The 19,588-nt window shown below is 42.1% G+C and overlaps 1 protein-coding gene across 2 annotated transcripts in view; it reads left to right on the top strand.

The window, feature by feature from the left end:
* The window catches only part of AGBL1 (AGBL carboxypeptidase 1), a 265,872-nt gene that overhangs the window by 99,555 nt on the left and 146,729 nt on the right, over positions 1-19,588 (top strand). For both annotated transcript variants that reach the window (XM_039723561.1, XM_039723560.1), the window contains exon 18: positions 5,108-5,288. In XM_039723561.1, the coding sequence (XP_039579495.1) occupies positions 5,108-5,288 (181 nt within the window). The remainder of the gene's footprint in view (positions 1-5,107; positions 5,289-19,588) is intronic.

Genomic DNA, 19,588 nt, shown 5'->3' with positions numbered 1-19,588 from the left:
CTATGAAGGTAGGGAAGAGGCAGCTGAGATGATTTCTCATGTTCACTTCTTTTGCCATAGGTAATAGAAATAATACATATAATACAGAAATATTTAAGAAAGGAATAGCTCACTGATATTTCTGGAAAACAACAGCTGATCCTGCTAGACTGTGTTTTGCCTCTGTATTAAGATGTATCTGCTTTTGGAGCATCCAGCCAAAACCAGGCACAGCAAGGAGACAGCAATCTGGGGTAGGGGGAGGTGGGCAGGGAAGAATTATTCTGTCTTAAGGCAACTGAAAGTCTGACAACTGGTGAAAAAGTTTTAGAAGGGGAGAAAAGTATCTGATACATATTCTGCCTCAGATCAGGCTCATTGTTTTCTGTGATCTCAGTATTTGATGTTTTTTACAAATATACTTTAATATATTCATTGTGCATCACTCCATATCCCCTCTTCTCTCTGGCTTTGCATAACTCTGCAGCCTTGGGCATGTCAGAAGGATCCAGGGCATGAAGCAGCTGCGACATGCATGGAAGAGCTATGTGATGGTCCTCCTGTTTACCCATCATTTACTCACAGAACAGCCTGTAGTGGGAACAGCTAATTAAGTTGAAAGGAAAAGTTTTGCTTTCTTGATTTTTCTCTACTATATCCTGGGGTAAAGTTGGCCCTTTGATCTGTGTAATGCTCATGGTAGGCATGCTGTACATAAAGCAGAAAAAGAATCCTGTGTCTTAATGGCCCTGGACTTGTGCAAAGGAAAGAGAGGTATGCAGAGGCACAGCCAGAAAGTTCCAGCCCAAGATCCGGATCTAGACTGAATTTTTCACATGCTGTGTACCTAATTCCCTTTGACTCCTTAAAAAAATCCTAGCCCTGCATCATTTCAATGCCCTGTCCCTTTACAAATGGCATGGCTCAGACCTCAGCTTGAAATAATTTAAAGCAGCAGCCCAGGTCAGGGCATCTGGAACTGCTTTTCATTTCCTTTCTGTGCTCCCCTTGATGAGGGACACTGCTGTGTTAATGGGGTTTTGTTCTTTTCTTTCAGGCTTCTCTTTCCCCACTTGATGTCACGATTAGTGACATCAAAGCCACCTCTCAGTGAACCTTGGTGATGACATGACTAGAGGAGGACCCTTAGAGGCAGGAGATTAAGCAGCAAGTTAGCACTACTGGAAGAACAAAGCTCTCATTTTCATTCATATATACACAATCAAAAATGAGTGAAGAGAAGGAGAGATGGGAATTAGGTGGTGCATTAGTAAAATTATCATTCAAAGGTTCTTTGCTCGAAGTTTTGCAAGAGGAATCAGTGGTTCTTTAATCTCCCACCTTGGGTATTGTTGATGCCATGTTATATTCTGGGCATGTTGAAATGTAACACAGTGTAAGGAGACGTGATTTGTTGGATAAGGTTTATGTAGCATGAAAAGGCTCCTCTACTTTCCCTTTTTATTATTTACATTCCCAGAGAAGGTTATGTGTCATGTGGGCTTTGCAGAGATAAATGGCTAACCTGAGCTTTCGGGAGCTTCCTCAGAACATGGAAAGGAGCTGCCTAAGTGTTGGCCTGAGGATTCTGAAGACTTCAGCTCAGTTCTGGTCCTAGGAGGAGGTATATAAGAGAACCTGAGGTTGTGAGTCCTTAACACAGGTTTAGCAGGGCATGGGAAATTGTACCATGGAGATCTGAAAGAGCAGAGAGAGAAGGGCAGCAGGGCACCAGTAAGTTGTACTGGGTAGTACTGAGTTGTTATGGGGGTGCTGGAAGTCAGGAATGAAGGGAAGCAGCTGAACTGAGTGCAAAGATCTCCACTGGGGCTGCCAGCTGAGTGTGGAGCATGGCTGGCCACTGCTCTGTCTACTCCTTTCAGAGCTCTGTTAATAGCACTTAGCACAGTAATTCCAAAGTAACTGGATATGCTGTAAACCATAGGTTTGAGCCACTCCTGCTGTTTTCCAGGTGTTTCAAGAGCAGCAAGTTTTATGGCCATGTCATCAGCTCTTTGCTCTATTTGCCGCTTCATTAGTTTTCGTGCTGGGAGCGCTCTGGGGGAGCAGCATTTGGAGGTGGGGTTTGGCTGTGATGCCTCCTGTGAAGGGAACAGACAGTTAACAAGCTCTGTGGTTTCCTTGCTTGTACAAACCTCCCTTACGACTCTCCTGTGGGTGGGATGTCAGAGCTGAGGATGTGCTTGGCAGGAGGGGATCTTTCAAAGGAAACTTCCACTGGAATAGAGAGATTTCCTTGGCTGGACCTGCAGGCAATGGGGCCCTCCTGTTGTCACCCACAGGAGAACAGTGTAGGTGATCTCTGGTCTCTTTCCCTTCCCTCATTCTTTCTGGGGTTTAAGATCTGGAGACTCCAGGAGCTTTTCCAACACTGAGTCTGAGTAAGACAAGCTTGTCTTTGATGAGCCTTGAGGGAAACAGCAGAAGCCAGATCTCTGCCAGCCCCATGCTATTGCAATTAGCAGAATTATGGCAAATTGTCCTGGGTTTCTGACATGAGAAAGCTGTTGCTTAGAGGTTTTTTTATTTTTCTTATTTTGACTGAGGAATGAACCTCTCAATTAAGATGCTGCACTCTGTATCAATATCCAGAAGGGGTAAGAGTTGTTAAAGCTGTATTCATCAATTGCAAAAGAGAGCACATTTTATTTTGCTCTGTGCTATTTACAGCTGTTGTCCATTAGAAGTCCTCAGGAGCCTCATTCCCAGCTATAACTGCACAGCCCCATAAGTTTAGCTCAGCAATGAGCCTGCAAAACAGCACTAAATCATGGTGATGGGAGAAAGGAGAAAATGTTTGGAAATGGCAAAATGCAGCTGATGTCTTTGTGAAATCTGGCTTTTGTTTGTTGCTGTTATAAGGCATTACTAAGGTAGATGGTAATGCACAATTAGCTGGAGAAGAATAGAACTAGTGTCTTCTAATTTGGGGGGAAAAAAATCAGAACAACTGGTTCGCAGGAGCTAAAGGAGTCTTTGGCAATCCATAAGTACCTAAGTACATGTTGATGAAAATGTACCAACCCCCCAGTATGGTGAGGTGTAAGAATGACAAAAGCCTAATATGTGGCTATTGAGGAACTGAATCCCAGTTGCTTTACTGGACCAGAACGTGATTGCTCTGTATGAGCTCTTTGAGCTGGGAGTGCAGCTCACTCCTCTTGTGCCCACCAACTGCTTAAGAGGGAAGTGTGGATGTGGGATTATTTCCAAATCTGAGTGTATCCCTGTATGATATAACTAAATTGTGCTGTACGGTATATACTGAGCAGAACTGTGCAGAATATACAGGTAAGGAGAGAAATTAATGCTTATTCCTTGTTTGAACGTGAAATGAGAATTTTCACCTATATTCCCAGCTCTGACACTTGGTCACACAAACAACTAAACATCCTTTCAGGTAAGGAGAGAAATTAATGCTTATTCCTTGTTTGAACGTGAAATGAGACATTTCACCTGTATTCCCAGCTCTGACACAGCCTTTTCTTGGTCAGACAAACAGCTAAACCTCCTTAATTACCATCTGTATTTTTGGGGGTGATGTTCTACCTCCCTGTTTTACTTTGATGGATTAATGATTTGTAACACATTTGGAAACAGAAGGATGGCTTTGGGAGCTAAAGACAAAGGCGTGTAAAATGCTAATTCAGCATTTGTTTACAAGGGCACTCAGCTGATGCCTTTGGTTTTGCATTCTGTCCTGTTGCCTCTCCCAGGCCTGTCAGCTGGGCCTTTCAGCCCATGAAGGGAACAGAGCGTGAGCTCTGATGTGTCCTGATGGAGCAGGACAAACCTGCCCTGGCGTGGCTGTGATGCCCTGAGAGATAAAGCTTTCCACTGAATAAATCTGTCAGCTCGACTTGTGATAGTGAATGCCCACAAAAGGATCATTTTAAGACAGATAATTGCTTTCCTCTTTCCTTTTATTTTCTGTGCCTGGCAGGTGTCTCCTTCTGCCTTCTCCTGTTTCCTTGGCCCATCCCTGAAGTGTGCTCAGCACAGATGGGATCTTCAAAGAATCTGCTGTCAAACTTGGTCTTTTCTAGGCATATGTATGCTGAGAGTTTTTGGAGGCTTGTACCCAGACCAAATGTGTTTAGTGGCTTTTTCACAGGAACAGCAAATAACATATCTGATAACAAGAAAACTTTTGCTGTTAAGTTGCAAGTCTGTTTTGAAATAGGTTCAGTAGAGATTATCAATGAACTGTTCAATAAAAATTTTATTTACTCTTTGGGTTTTTTTAAAAAGGCAACCCCCCCAATCCTCTCCCCTACTCAAATTGCCACAGCTTATGTTTCCCATGCGTGGAAGTAGTGCTACAAACAGATGAACTCTTCTAGTTGCAGCTTCTGAAAATCAGCCTTTCTAATCTGAGTGAGCATCTATATTATTTAAAGCTGAAGAAGTCTTTCCACCAAAAGCAACAGCTTGCCTTAGCTATATGCATTGTTATTTCTAGCTTTTGTTGTATTGTTATGAAGTAATGGTTAGGTTTGTGGACTCAACCTCTGCGGCTATGGTGAACATATTAGTGCATTTTCTTTAATTATATCAGTTTAGTTCAATTAATTATGATTTTGACCTTACAGCACAAATTATTTCCAGAGATCAGGTAGCTTGCATGTCCTTGGAGCCCCTTATGGGTGGGCAAATCTGCTTAGATATTTAGAAAGTTCTGAATAGTTAATGGTGAAATACTGAAAGTGGAGCAGGACCTTAGACAATTAAATAACTTCTTGCTGCCTTTTAAACCTTAATGAAATTTGATTGGATCAAACTTTTAATAATTGCTAGAAAGTATGGTAAAGCTGTTTGGAGGCAGTAACCTGCACCTGCAGAATGCTTTCTAATGGTAGATGAAAATACCTAGAAGTTATCACAAAATAAAGACAGAAATTAGCTCTGTGCTGGTTCTGAGGACCAAATCTGTGATCAGTTTGTAAATAGCACCTTGAGAAAATATCTGGAAAGTCTAGGGATGCATTTTTCCTTAGAATGCATTTTGGATTGTTTTCTAAATTCAAGGGGAATAAAATCCACTTGCAAAGACCTTGTTCAAAGGAAAGCCCTGTTTAGTTTGGGGGTGTTTTTCTTTGCTTTGCAGGCAGCCGTCCTTACGTGTTCCTCACAGCCCGTGTTCACCCTGGGGAGAGCAATGCCAGCTGGGTGATGAAGGGCACCCTGGAGTTCCTGGTGAGCTGCGATCCCATTGCTGAGCTCCTGAGGAAATGTTTCATCTTCAAGATTGTGCCCATGCTTAATCCTGATGGAGTCATCAATGGCAAGTGAGTTGTGACGTGTGCTTATCCTGGGGTTTGTCTGTGCACCCAGCAGTTCCCATCTTCAGTGTTTGTGCTGGGAGAATTCCCTTTGCCCTGTGTTTTTATTCATCCTGTTATCAGTCCTGTATGGAAAATGTGAATCTAAGGCGTGGCCTGGTGTGCTGTCCTGCATTTGTCAGGTGCATGTGGTTCTGCACTGTCTGCGGTCAGAAGATCTCTCAGTTACCTGGAAGGAGTGTTAGTGGTGCTGGAGAAACAGGATCTTTACTGACAAATGGAGGTTTATCCATTCTGTTAAAGCAGCAGGGCAGAATACAGCTGCAAAGCAGATATGCTTGGGAAAAACTAGCTGTAATTAATGCTTTGTATAACCTGGTGGGGGAGGATGAATAAGGATTTCTTAAAATTTCACAGAAATATTTCTGTATAGTGAACCTTCCTCCTTCTCCCACCTTCTTTTCAATCTTCCTTCCCACATGTTTCCTAAGAGATGCTGAATCTGATCTTGGAAAAATATTGATTCCTTTTTGCATTCTTTACCTTATACCCTCCCTATCCACCCACACTAACTTCCCTCTCCCTGTACATGACTGGAAAAGGCACAACTTTGCTCCTAATATTTTGAGCTGAAATAAATATTGCTGTGTGAAACCTTGAAGAGGGCCCTAAGCTAAGGTAGGCTTGCTCTTTGCTGGAAAACAAATCTCCTCCTCTCTCCAGAAGGTGGAATTTGTTCACTTTGGGTGTTTGAGAGTGGCAGTGTGTTAATGACTGTTGGTCCTGCCCAGTGCAAGGGCAGGACGTCATGATCACATCACACCAGTGGCTGCTGTCTTGACCTGGTGATGGGGTCTTGGAGGGTTTGCAACAACTGTGACCCCTGGCTTATTGCAGAGGAGCACGTGACAAATGTCAAAGCTGAAAAATGGGCTTAAATAAGCACCGGAACACAGCAAAGTGTAGAAGAACAACTTTTCTTAAGGTACAGTCCCACACCTGCTTTGGGGTTGGGCTGTGATATCGAGTGTTACGGGAGCAGAAAAGCAAATCCTGAGCAATAATTGCATTGAGCTGGGTTTCAAACTCACTTGAGTTTGGGATGACTGGCTCACCAGGGCTTTTCTGACAGTCTCTAGTCTGTGAAGTCACAGATTTTGGGCTGCTGTGCTCCCAGGGCCTGGGTCTGCCAGGAGTCTGGGAGCACTGTTCAGAATAGCTGGGTACTGCCCCAGGGTACTTGAAGCCTCTGCTGGCACCAAATGCTTTCTTGATCCTCTCAGACAGAAGGAACAGGAAAAACAACTGTGGCTTTTCCCCCTTATTTTTTTCCTCTCACTACACTTAGTTAAAGTTTCTATCAGATGCAGGACTGGAGGGAATGGCTGACCTTTTCCTCCAGCTGTCAGGAACCAGTGCAGCAGAGAAGGGACCTTCAGGAGGGAGAATGTGGCTCTTGGTGGCACCCGAATGAAGGGTATGTGTCACACAGGAGGTGTGTTTTGTGTTCCATGGTGCAGATGAGCTTGAACAGTAGTTAAATCTGGTGATGAAGATGAGTTTAGTAAACCTTAAATGGACCAGGAGAAAAGGGACTTGGCCACGTCTCCTTTATTGATCATGAGGCCTGCAGAGGGGAATAAATAATTCCTTTATGTTTTAAATTAAATAGATCTTTATTATGAATCCTCCCATGGATTCTTTCTCCTCCCATATTTTTCTTGTTTCTTTATATGTATGTTTTTTAGTAGCCATGGTTCCTCTTATATTAAAAGAAATATTTTTGTTCTGGTGCTCATGTTTACTGGTAGCATGTAAGAGTGTATGTGGACGTGTAAAAGCTTGTGGGAGTGTGTAAGATTTGGCATCTTCTTCCTCTTCCTTTACCTAATTTTAATGATTCCTTTTTATTTTCATCTGCTTCCCTTTTCTCACTCTTCCCTCCTGTTGAATCAAGGAGGCTTTTCATTGAAAAGAACTTGATGAATTTTGCAAAATAATGAACCAATGAGTGGAAATGGGAGCTGGTGAGTCTTTTTTAGATGAAGGAAAGTTATTGGAAGCCACATGATTTCTTCAAAGGCGTGGGGTAACCATAGTAGCAGCTAGGTAGAGGGAATCCTGGTTTTTCTTTTGGAATATAGCCACGGACTATTCTTTATCTGTTTTAAAAACATCCTGTTCTCTCCTGCACTTGCCCTCCCCCAGCACAGGCTGAGTAAGCTTTGCATCTCCAAGGTAAGGCAGGTGAGGTGCTGGGTTTTCTGTCTCTCCCTTGATGCTCCTTCCCCTTTAATTTACTCTGTCTGTTCCTTGTTTACTCAGGGGCTTTGTTCATTACCTCCTCAAGCCTATCAGAGAAAAGCTTCAGTTGTTTGACAATTACTGACATAAAGAGAGAGAAATGCCCACTAAAATCCCTCCTAGAACAGTTTTCCTCTGCACAGTCTCAAAAGTACAAAGGAAAAAAGGAGTGTGCTCCCACTTAACCTTTGGAACCTGGTGCCTTCTGTTTGGAAGGATGACCTTAGGAGGAGGAGAAGCACCACATTTGTCTCTATACCCTAAGACACTATTTGTATAAATGACCTTTTTTCTCCTGTATTAATGCTTACTCTCCTGAATGGACACATTGTGTTCTCTGGGCAATAATAGGCAGAAAGGATCAGGGATAGGGAGAAAAGCTAATGGCTGGTCTAAGGAGTCAGTTTATGATGCAGAACTGCATCCTTAAGGACTAAATCTTGAGGTGATGTCACACAAAGCTGTACAACTGCAGACATCTCTCCTTCTCTTTATTGCTTCTCTGTGGTCAGAGGGTTGAAGGAGAAGTTTAGTTCTAAATTGATGCCATGCACTCTGCAAACACACTCCAAATGCTCTCTCCAGACTGGTTAATCTATGATGTGTTTGTTTCTCTAAGGACAGAGCAGAGATGTGAGAAGGCTGGGAAAGGAGTAGTTTTGAATTAATGGAATTTCTCTCTAGGAGAGAGGTGCTACAGGAGTCGTGTGCTGCTCTTTGACAGATGTTCTCTGAGTCTGTCCCTGTGTTTTCTCCAGAAGTTCTTCACCTAAATTGTTACCACCTTGCCAAAATTACTTGGGTAGGGATATGTGGAAGGCAAGGCATACTTGGAAAAAAAGAGCATTTTGTAACTTGTGAAAGACTCAACCCTCACATACGCTGGCTGTGCTCTGAGATGCACATTGGGAGGTGGCAAGAGCATGTGCACTGGTGCTTTCCTTAAAACCTCAGAGATGACAAAGATGTGAGTTCTGGGAACATCTGTACTGGGATACTTGGTGGCTCTGGGACGTGCACATGAAGTGTGGGCTAATTTTCCTCAAGTACAGCAGAAATTTTTACAGCTCTTTGCTGCTTTGGTGCCTCAGGTGTTGCTTCTGTTGCCTTTCACTGAGAGGGCAGTGATGGATTTGAGAGCTTAGGGTACCAAATGTGGCTAGTGCCTGCACAGCATGAGATAAAATATGAGCTGCAGTATTTCTTAGCTCTCATTTCTGTGAATTGTTCCTTGGTGGAACAACCAGAAATGGTGTCTGGCCCTGCACCACACACTTCTGAGTTTTCGCTCTGCTGTGGGAGGTGCCCCAGTTTCATCCAAGGCCCTTTGTGCTGTGCTGATGTGACAGCCCATCCTTGGCTCTCCTTCTGTGATAAACATCCCCCTGCAGACAGCTGCACCCCAGGACTCTCCCTTCTGACAGCCCTTCCAGTGCAGGATTGTTTATTCCTTCCTTTATCAGCCAGGGCTGCTGGGCCCCCTGAGTTATTAGCTCTATTCACTCATTGTCAGTGTTTCCTCCTTCGTAAATATGCCCCCATATGTCTCTGCTCCCAAGGAATATGCTTTCTTTTCTATTTACTGCTTTTCCCAGGCCCCCACCTCCTCATTGCTCTCTCCACCCAACGGCCCAATAACAGCCAAGGAGATAAATAAGCTCCATAACTCTTCCCATGTATTATTTTTTGTTGTTGTTGTTGTTGTTGCCCTGCATGGTAATATATATAATAACAAGGAAACAAATCTTATTACTAAAGTAATTACAATAAATAAAAAGCTGAGAGGGGAGATGAAGGAAGGGTCTGTCAGGGGAGTGATTGCAGAAGGATTTTTTAAAATTTAATTTACTTGAGATGTTCTCTGCCACTTTGCTGATACCCTGCTGAGGGGGGCTGTGACTAATTAGCAGCCAGCTGTTGTTTTAACACCCTCACCTAATTTATAGTGTGCCTGAGCCTCTAAAACAGGAGCCTGTGTTGATATCGTTGTTTGTGGGACTCAGCACCAGCCTTGTATCAGGAGTTGGTTTTATTGCTTGGTGGTTTTGTTTCTCAGAAGCTCTATAGCTAAAATTTTGGGTGCTTTGCTACAATTCCTTTTATCTTCAGCATATCCCATGTGCTTTCAGGAGTTTGACCCAGAGAGTGAACACAATTTGTTGCTTATAACTGCTTGTCTCAGTGTCCAGCCTAATAACTGAGCATCACAACTGCTGCCTTTTGACTAAAAGGTGTGATGTGGACAGGATCTAGGGTTTGTTTAAATTCTGGGGCCTCATTCTCCTGTTGGCAGGTTTCTCATGGAAGTACCATATTGTTCTTGCTAATAGAATGGAGATTGCAATATCATCTGTCTTCTAAATGGTCGTGAAATCTAATTAGTTAATGGCCATATTAAAAACTAGAAGGATCCAAGGCATTGTTCCATGTTTCATCAGTCTCCCAGCTGCCAATTGCCAAAGCACTTGCAGTCCTTGTAAGCTCTTACACAGTGAAGGTGCCCAATGAGTTGTGTGTGTGTCCCTGTGCTCTTCCCTGTACAATTTATGCTGGTCATGCAAGGTCACTTGGAAATTTTACTACAAAAATCACTAGGTGTGGGCTCAGAGGTGTTACTGCCTTGGACTACTAAACACTTCAGCTTCTAGCCTTGGGAACTATTTTATTTTGGATGGGTTCTGCCTTGCATTTTCAAGTTAGCATGAATATTAGATATGAACAGGTTGTTCCACAGGCTCAGAAAGGAATCCCTTTGTTCTGCATTTGTGTCTGTTTTCCTAACTGATGATGTGAGTTTGTAATCAGATGTGTGCACTCCTTTGAAGACATTTTCAGGAGCCAGGAGACTGGTGTACAAAGCTAGCTTTTAGTAAAGTTAATGAGATGATTGAATTATATTATAATTCTTGTTAGCTTGATTGTGTGTCATTATCCCTCTTGTTTGTTATTATGCTTATTTGAGTCCCATTTGTGGGATATTATTCCCATCACAATTGTGCCCGTGCTGGGCTCTGTAGAGAGACAGGCAAGGAGCAGCTGGTGCCTTGTTAGGGCCTGGTGCATTAGTGCCACAGGCTGTGCAGTGGGGTTGGAGGGAATGAAAAGGATGCTGTGCTCTTGGCTCCTGTGCAGCCTGACCCAGCATCTCAGCCCTGGCTGCAGGAAGCCCTTCCTGGAGCTCTGAGCTTTGTAGTTGCAGCTCTTTCTCAGGATTACCTCCTGGCACAGGGAAATTATCCTGCTGCAATGACTGCCACAGCCACCTGATGAGAGTTTGTGAAGCATACCTCAGTATCATCAAGGCAGGAATTGGGGAAATGTATTAAAATCAGGAGTCTCTTTATTCCTTCATGGGATTTTCATATATGCAAACCCTGGCCCAGCTGACTGCACAAGCAAATTTACACTGAGATGTAATTGCTGCTGAGCTTGTAGGTGATTGTGGTAGACATCAAACACTGATATCAAAGCTGAATATTTTGGAATTGAGCTAATATCACAAGTAAAGGGGCTCTTTTGGCCACCTATCTCAAGATCAAGTCTGTTTACCTGAGTTAAAGCCTGTTGGAAGCTACAGATGCAGAGATGGAGTTGTTATTCATAGGGTGGGAAAATAGAAGTCCACAAAATGAAATTGTAAAAACTTCACTTTTATAGATGCAATGAAGAATGTCCAGTACTTTACTGCAATATCCACACTACCTGGAAAGCTGAAATTGCCTGGGAATGAAGGTTATTGTCTCTTGTAATATACCTTCATATATTACCCTGTGTAATAAATCAGGCAATATTTCTTTTGCCATGAAAACTGGTCATCCCTGGAGTTCCAAGTGACATTTCTCATTTTATGTTGCTATTTGGCCCTTTTAAGTATTAAAACACATAATTTTTGTGTGAAATATGCACTGAAATTTTTGAAAGCTTATGAACAAAAAAATTCAGGAGCTTAGTTTTGCAAGTGTAAAGCTTATTTTCCATGAGTTTGCTTTTTAAAAATTCTATGCTGGGTTAGCTTTGTGTTTTGGCTAATGCTGTTCTTTAACATTTTTATTTATTTATGTATTTTTCCTTCACTTTTCCCCCTTCCCTCTCTTTGGAATCTGTTATTCAAATGTAGCATTAAAAGCTGGTGAAGTACTGTGATAGGAGAGGGGATGTAAAATGACCTTGGGTTGGGGAAACAGACTGGCAAGTGGAAATGGTGTTTGTAGAAAAGTGATGAAGAGCCTTATCTACAAAAATAAGCTTCATTTGAGAGCTTATGTTTTCAAAATTGCTGTGCAAAAATGTACCTACAGAGGTCCAGCTGAAGTTGAATTGTTTACCTGTGCACATGGCTTGTGTGATTGCACATGCAATTGGGTAATTACACGGGCAAAATTTGCTCCACTGGTTTCAGCAAATTGCCATCCTAATTTCATAAACCCAGCTGAATGTCCCACAGAAGCATCAAGAAAATAAAAACCAGAAAATTGAGTCAATACTGCAATGAGAGGGTGAGAAATCAAAACCTTTTCTGCAGCTTAATGGGCAGCACTGCTGGGAAAAAGGTGCAGCAGAGTTTCAATGCTGCAAAGGAGCTCTGAGTCTTGAAGGGCTTGAAAAACTGAAGGGCTCTTGGAGTTGTATAGCTCAGGTTTGAGCTGAGAGGAGGAAACAGAGAAGCAGGGGGTGACACTGGCAGGGAAAAGGCTCCAATGGTGTTGCACCTTGGGTCTGTGCACATTGCATGACTCCGAAATTAGTGTTTGAGCACTACCTCCATGAGGTCATAACCTTGGTAGGGACTCAGGTAACTGTGCTGGTGTTTTTCTGCATGGAAAGAGGGGTGATTTATGATGTAAAATTCTTTGGAAATTATGCTACATTCAGAGCTGTGCAGAAGTGAGAAACTTTTCCATAGTGTTTTAGAACTGGCTTATTGAATTTCACCAGTGGATGTGTCCTTATGTAAAATTGTTACATATTGCACTATAACTCATAGGATCCTTCAGTGTCTGGGAAGCAGAACACAAAGGAGAAGTGAACAATGTAGTCTAGGTCCTAATTCACATTTTTGATTGCTTTTGTTTGTCTGCCACAAATAGCAAAGGACTTAAAGACTCATACCAGTTGGAGAAGAGCTGCTATATTCTACTCTGCATGTATATATGTATATTTCATGGAATGCCAATAAGAAAAGGGATTTATTGCCAACCATACACACATAGCACTCTATAATCAAGTCAATATCTTCATGTAAAGCTGTTTTGTTGTTTCATTGAGAGGTTTTTTTTACGTTACCAGGCAGTAACAAGTTGTGAGTGCAAGAATTCTTTCCAGGTGCATCCCATGACAGCATCTCTAGTAGTAGTTTTATTCTCCGTTTCACATGTTGCCCCATTTTTCTCCTGAAAAGCTCATAAGCTCAGCTTTTGAAAGAGAGGGAAGTACCAGTCCTCCCAGGGACCCTGGCTTCCATGGAGCACTGCCTAAGGCAGAAATTTGGTTCTCAGTTCTAGCTCTGGTCTGTGGTGTCTTCTGCCAGCAGTAAGAGAAATGACATTAATGAAAATTTACTTCTTGAGGAACGTTTCCTGTATTCGTTGTTTGTTAGAAAACAAAAGGTCATTAGCATAAAAACAAAAGGGAAAGATTAAAAAAGTGATGAGTCTTCTGTCTTCCCTCTAACAGTTATGGCACATAAGAGGGTGTAAAGTGCAAAGCAGCTGAACACTCATAAACTATTTTAATACCGTTCAGAAATGAGAAGAACCAGGGGAAAGAGGCTTTATGTAGCCATGTAGTTTATTGCACTAATCAGTCACTTCTACAGTGCACTATCATGGCTTGAAGTCCTTGCTTCAGTGATGTGAAAAAAATTTGGTGATCTCCCATCCAATTTTCTAATAGATCTTGGTCTATATAATTGAAATCTCTAGCATCTCGTTTGAGTAGCAGTGAATTCTATGCTTAGATGGGTATAATGTTAGCCAAAGCAGGGCTGGATTACATCTGTGAGAGCAGAGAGGTGACACAAGGTCTGAGCACGAAGTAGAAGGAGCTGTGGGAGATTAAGAGAAAGCTTAATTTCCATGGATATTTTTAGATGACAAAAATAACATCTTTGGATATTTTTAGATGACAAAAATAACATCTTTTAGACTGAGATCTCTGGAGAGGCAACTGACACTTTGTGGGTTGAACCATCTGCATGGAATAGCCAAACCAAAGTCTGCAGATTTACCTGTCAAGTGTGCTACTGTAAACCCATGTAGAGGCTGAACGTGGCAATCCAAAGACAGTGGGAGAGCAGTTGTTTTCCCTTCCAGAACATGCATGCTACACAAAAGAGAGTTTGCTTTTGAATAACTTTGTTCTCTGGTCTTGTGCACATGCTGGATTTCAGGTGGAGAACAGCTAAGTGTTTGAAGTCACAATAATTTCTGTCGCTTTCCCTGACATGCAGGTGAGGGCACCCTTGAACTGTGCTACTTCTCTGTCTATCTTCAGACAGCTTTGAATGGGATGTAATCCCATCCAGTATGTTTCCTGTTCAAAAATCAAATAGTGTCCATATCAATGGCTGTGAGCTTTCAGGCTCATAACAGTAATACAGCTGGGAATGTAAATAAAGAGGAGAATATGAAGAAAAAGGTTCTGTTGTTGTAAACAGTAGAAATACTTCAAATCAAGTGTATCTTTTCATTACACAATTTCTTATCAAAACAAAAGCCCAGCTCAGGGTTGTTATTTATCACAGAATGACAGAATATGCCAAGTAGGAAGGGAGCCATAAGGATCATCAAGTCCAGCTCCTGGCCCTGCACAGGACACTTCAAGAGTCACAGCATGTGCCAGAGAATATTGTCCAAATGCTTCTTGAACTCTGTCAGGCTGGTGCTGTGACCACTTCCCTGGGGAGCCTGTCTGGTCCCCAGCCACTCTCTGAGTGAAGAACTTTTTCCTAATAGCTGACCCAGACCTGTGACACTGACAGACCTGTAGTTTCTGGGGTCCTCCTTCTTGAAAACTGGGACAATGCTTGCCAGCTTCCAATCATATGGAATCTCTCAGGATTCCCAAGACTGCTCAAAAATCATTGACAAAAGTTTTCCAATATCAGTATCTCTTTGAAGATCTTCAGATGAATCCATAGATTGTAGGGATCCAGCTGGAGCAGCAGATCCCACACAACTTTGGAGTCCACTTGGAGTGGATCATTCTCTAATGAACTGGCTTTGCCAGTGTTCATAGCTCTCTCTGTGTTTTAACTGATGAGTGTCTGTTCTGACAGTGTGGACTAATGACAGAATTTTATTTGTTATATCTTTGGTCTCAAAGTGCCATAACAAAGCACCTGCTTTACTTTCAGGTGTCGCTTACTGTCCTTTTATTGGACTTTTTTCTTTCATAGCTGATGGACCCGTTGCTTTGTGAATGTTGTGGGTTTCTGCTTTCAGGCCATTGGGTAGAAATTGTGGCAACCAGTTTCTAGGTCTGCAGCAGATGTTGCAAAACACAGAAAAGAAATCACTTAGGTGCACTCAAGCCCCTTCTGTTTTGTGTTTTTCCCTGAGTATTTTATTAATCTCTGAGAAACATGTGTGGCAGCTCTGAAACCATTATTTTACATGCAGTCTCAGATGGATTGGTCCCCAAAAAGCACATATCTAATTCTCCACTAACTAGCTATGGTGCAGGTATGACTCTGTCATTGCTAATTCTTGCTTAAACCTCATGGAAACCTAAATAAGGAGTTAGCTTTGAGGTTTGCCAAAAACTCTGAGGTCCAAATGATACAGTATTCTATGCATGTAAATGCATATATAATGTTAATAGAAACCATTTTGATCCAGATTGCCAGGACTGAAAGGATGCAGTTGTGCTTGAAAAACAAATATGTGTGTGCATGCACAATTACTCAAGCTGTGGTTTAGGCATTTAAGTGGCCATTTGTGCTCTCATTTTCAATTATGATGTTCATCCTACGGGAATGGTTTTGTGCAAATCAGCAACACAAATATGCATATGTTTTGGTGTGTGCTACCCTAAAGACATGTTGCATTACTTGGACATAAACTTGGATTGATTTATCTTCTTTTCCCTTTGAAATTTCTATTTTAATCTGAGGAATGTGAGCTGTGGTGGCTGAATGGCACTTCTTCAGCAGCATGATTTCCTTTTCCAAATGGTTAACTCTTGTAATTGTTTCTGTAATGTAAGATAATATTTCCTGCTAACAGTTATTTAGGATACTGTCATGGTAAGCCATAATTCAACCCCATTGCCTAGTGGCCCAAATAATGACCCAGGCTTGCCCCTAGCTGAATGATGATTCTTTTGCTTCCTACTTTCCCTACATGCACATAAACAAGTCTGTCTTTATGCCAAACTCTGAAAGACAAAGGATAGGAGAAGCAATATTGTTGATTCAGAGCCCCATCCTGCAGCTTCAGGGAGAGAGCTGCCTATAGGACTACAAAGGCCTTTAAAGGGTTTTTTAGTGACTTAGCTCATAGGCTTTCTGAAGGCTCAATAGGCTCTTATTTTTTCCCATTTTAAATGTATCTATATAGAGCATCTACTGCAAATACTCAAGAGAGGATGGAGATGTCCAATCTGAGACAGAAATGGAAGGTTATTTGGGCTGAAGCTAAACTGCTCAAAGATCTTCAGCACACTGAACTTCTCACTAAAAATAGGAACTTTTGAGTCATCTGACTTATGACTAGTGGAAATACTGCTTTGAAAGAAGATTGTGTTTAATATCCTTCTGTGGCTCTTTAAGAAAAAGTAGATGTCAGGAAAGGACAGTAGCAATGTGAATGTCACAGAAGGAAGAGGTTTTGTCAGTAAACAGTTCCTGGGGAAAAAACTCGTGTTTAAGTTCCATCATATTAGTAATGTTATTAAGGTTTAGCATAATAAAGGTTCATTGATTAATTTTCAAGCTGTAGCTTGCTTGTGATCCTTTTGGAAGGAAATGATATCAAATGGAAATACATTAAGACTATATGACAGTGATGACAATGACCCAAGGAAGTGGAAAACTGTATATTTTACATCATTTATTATGATCCAAAATGGCATCTTAATTCTTGGAGTTTAACACCATTCATGCTGGGGGAGTCTGTGAATCATTGGAATGTAATATGCAAATTTATCTCACCTGGGAAATAAGTCTCTGATTCATATAAGTTTGAGCCAGGAATGTAAGCTTTGTAAACTGCTAAAAGAAGGTGAAAAGGAAGGTTGTAACTTAGACTTTCTAAATGGTGATTCACAGACAGGGTGGGTGGTAGGGCAATTTGCCTGGCTTGGTGTGGGAGCTATGCTCAGTCATGGGTCACCCAAGGAACTAAAACTGAGCCAGTTCTGGACTCGTTTGGAGAGTCATGGGTGCCCTGATGGTGCTCTGCAGAGACTGGGCTATGAGCAGGGCAAGGTGAGGGAGGATTGTTACAGCAAGCTGAGAAAAGGGATCTTACCCTGTTGCAGGAGAGTTTTCAGACTAGAAATGATGAATGGTGGCCTTGACTATTTCACACCAGAGAGGGGAAGATAACTCCAGGTGAGGTGTGAGTGCTCCAGGCAGCTCAAACTCTATATTAAACTTAATTAACCTGAGCCAGGCTACATCCCTTCAGGCTCATGGAAAAGTGTGGGTGGCTCATGCTTCCGCTGCCCTCTGTGGTAAAACTCAGGAGACTGCACAGAGACTTGTGGGTTTGTGTCAGCAGGACAGAGAGGAGCAGAGGCTCCAGCCTCCTCTTGTTTGTGTTCTCAGGTGTCCCCTGGGAACTGACTTGCTGTAATCTTGCATTTATGGGTGAGTTCTGATTAATTGAGGTAGTCCAAAGCAGGACCTGCTGGATAATCTCAAGAGGCTTTCCTGGAAGCCTTCAGTGCATTTTGTACCCTTGAAGTGGCAGAAAATATGAGATAGGTGTCCATTAGGCAGCCGAGTTCAGGAGCTTATCTGCATTGCTTTAACCTTGCTACATTTACATCAGCCCATTAGAGAACCTCTGAGCCCATTAGGGAACCTCTTTCCTTGAGTGGGAAGAAGGAAGAATTCTTACTAATTCCCCAATACCTATTGGTCATAGGCTGCCTTTTCTTTTTCCACTTCAAAATGACACATTGGATTCCTGATGGAATTAGAGATTTTTATCTTCCTTCCCTCTGCTAGACCTCTGACTTTTTCTGGTATTCTTCCACACTGAAGACTTAATTTCTCACATATGTGAGACAGTGAAAATTAAACAAACAAGCTGGCAGATAGACAGAATGGTTCTTCATGTCTGGAAAGCTGCAATGAGCTGTGACTTAGGAATTACAGTGCTTCATATTCAAACTTTTCTTTTTGATGCATTGAGGTGGCACAGAAGCTGACAGTGACATATGGAGAAGGCCACCTTAGCAGGATTGAGGCTGTTATGTGATAAATGACACAGTATGTCAAAGGACTCCTGTTATCCATCATGCTGGCTTCCTCTCAACACACTCTCCAAAACGAGAGGCAGCTACACAAACAGCTGGGGGAAGCTGTAGGTAGGGTCAGTGGTGTGCTCAAAAGAGAAAATAAGAAAGCTGGAAGTGCATGTTCTCATGGGCATAATAGCCTCTGAATCTTGAGTTAAGAATTTTAAATTCTTTTTCTGTTGAAACTTCTGAAGTACCCAGTTTTACATTTTTGTCAAGAATAAACCTCAGTTTCAACAGTTGTCTCAAAAATCATGAAGACAAAAGGTTTCAAAAAGCCACCAAGTTTAGTTCTAAATATCTAATCTTTCTCTAAAGCAAGCCTGTTTAGCACTATGTTTTTGACTGGAAGCCTAATTCTGTCCCCTGATACATCCCCAGACTTTCCCTCTTTCCTCAGATTTCCTCTCTTTCTTCCTTTCACCTCTGTTTGGCAGTTTGAATCTGAAATGCAGCAGAATGCAAGGCCTGGTCTGTGATTTCCTGCATGTATGAGACATAGGAAGCACAGGCAAAGTGGCACAAGTGCTGTTTTAAAGGTAAGGGTGATAAAACAATCTTGAGGGAAGGAACAGGGCTTTGACTCTCAGCACACCTGACACAGGAAGGTTGTCTGTAGGACATTTCCTACTTGTTTTGACCGTTCAAATTATTTTGACCGTTCAAGTTAAATACTAATGGGACAAGCTTTCACAGCTCTGTCTCCCACTGTTGGAGAGTGTGTGACTTGATCTCAGACTTCTCTCTGTGTCACATTTAACCCAACAGTAGCTCTTTATTTTTTTTTAAATTCATTTCAGATTGACATATGCGCCAGTGGCTGTTCAGGAGGATGAAAGGTTGTGTGGCACAACAGGCACCTGTCCATTTCAACCTCCTCTAGTCCATCTCTCTTTTTCATTAACCATAATGGCTGTTTTTTCCTCTACATGATTAATGGACTCTCAATAGCTATGTAGTCTATAAACCTAGACAAGACAAGTAGTCTGTCTCTTTTGATCCCTGAGCTCCTAAAAGCCTGAGTCTGACTCTGCTTAAATGGTGCTTATGTGCCCACATGCACAGTAGTAATTGGTGCAAAATATCAAATGTCACTATGTGACATTTCATTCATAACAGTCACATTTAAAGTAAAGGCTTTAACTTGATGAGTCACCAATGGCCAGTGTCAAATTATCTGGGATGGTCTTCATGTTACAAGTGTCAATCAACAAATTAATTAGTCTGGAGATAATTTAATCAGAGCCCATCAGTGAACTGGTTTAAGGAAATCCCCTTGCTTCCAGATTATTCCTGCAGCCTGATTGCAGGGATGAGAGCACAGCCTTGGGGAATGGGGGGTGTTTACAGCTTCTCTTGCCCCTTTGGCAAATCCATTTCTGGGAGGATGGAGTTGCCAGTCCCTCGGGTGCATCTCTTCTGCAATTCAGAGCAGGACTTCAGGTTCTACAGTTCCTGGAAGCTCCTTCCTAGAATAAAATTTTCCAAACTCAAACCAACCCAAATATATAGATAAGTCAGGCCCCTCCAGCTCC

The sequence above is a fragment of the Passer montanus genome, unplaced genomic scaffold (genome assembly GCF_014805655.1).
Source record: "Passer montanus isolate IOZ18808 unplaced genomic scaffold, ASM1480565v1 scaffold5, whole genome shotgun sequence".
NCBI classification, from domain to species: Eukaryota; Metazoa; Chordata; class Aves; order Passeriformes; family Passeridae; genus Passer; species Passer montanus.
The sequence above is the reverse complement of the archived record's forward strand: the minus strand, read 5'-3'. Positions and strand labels throughout refer to the sequence as shown.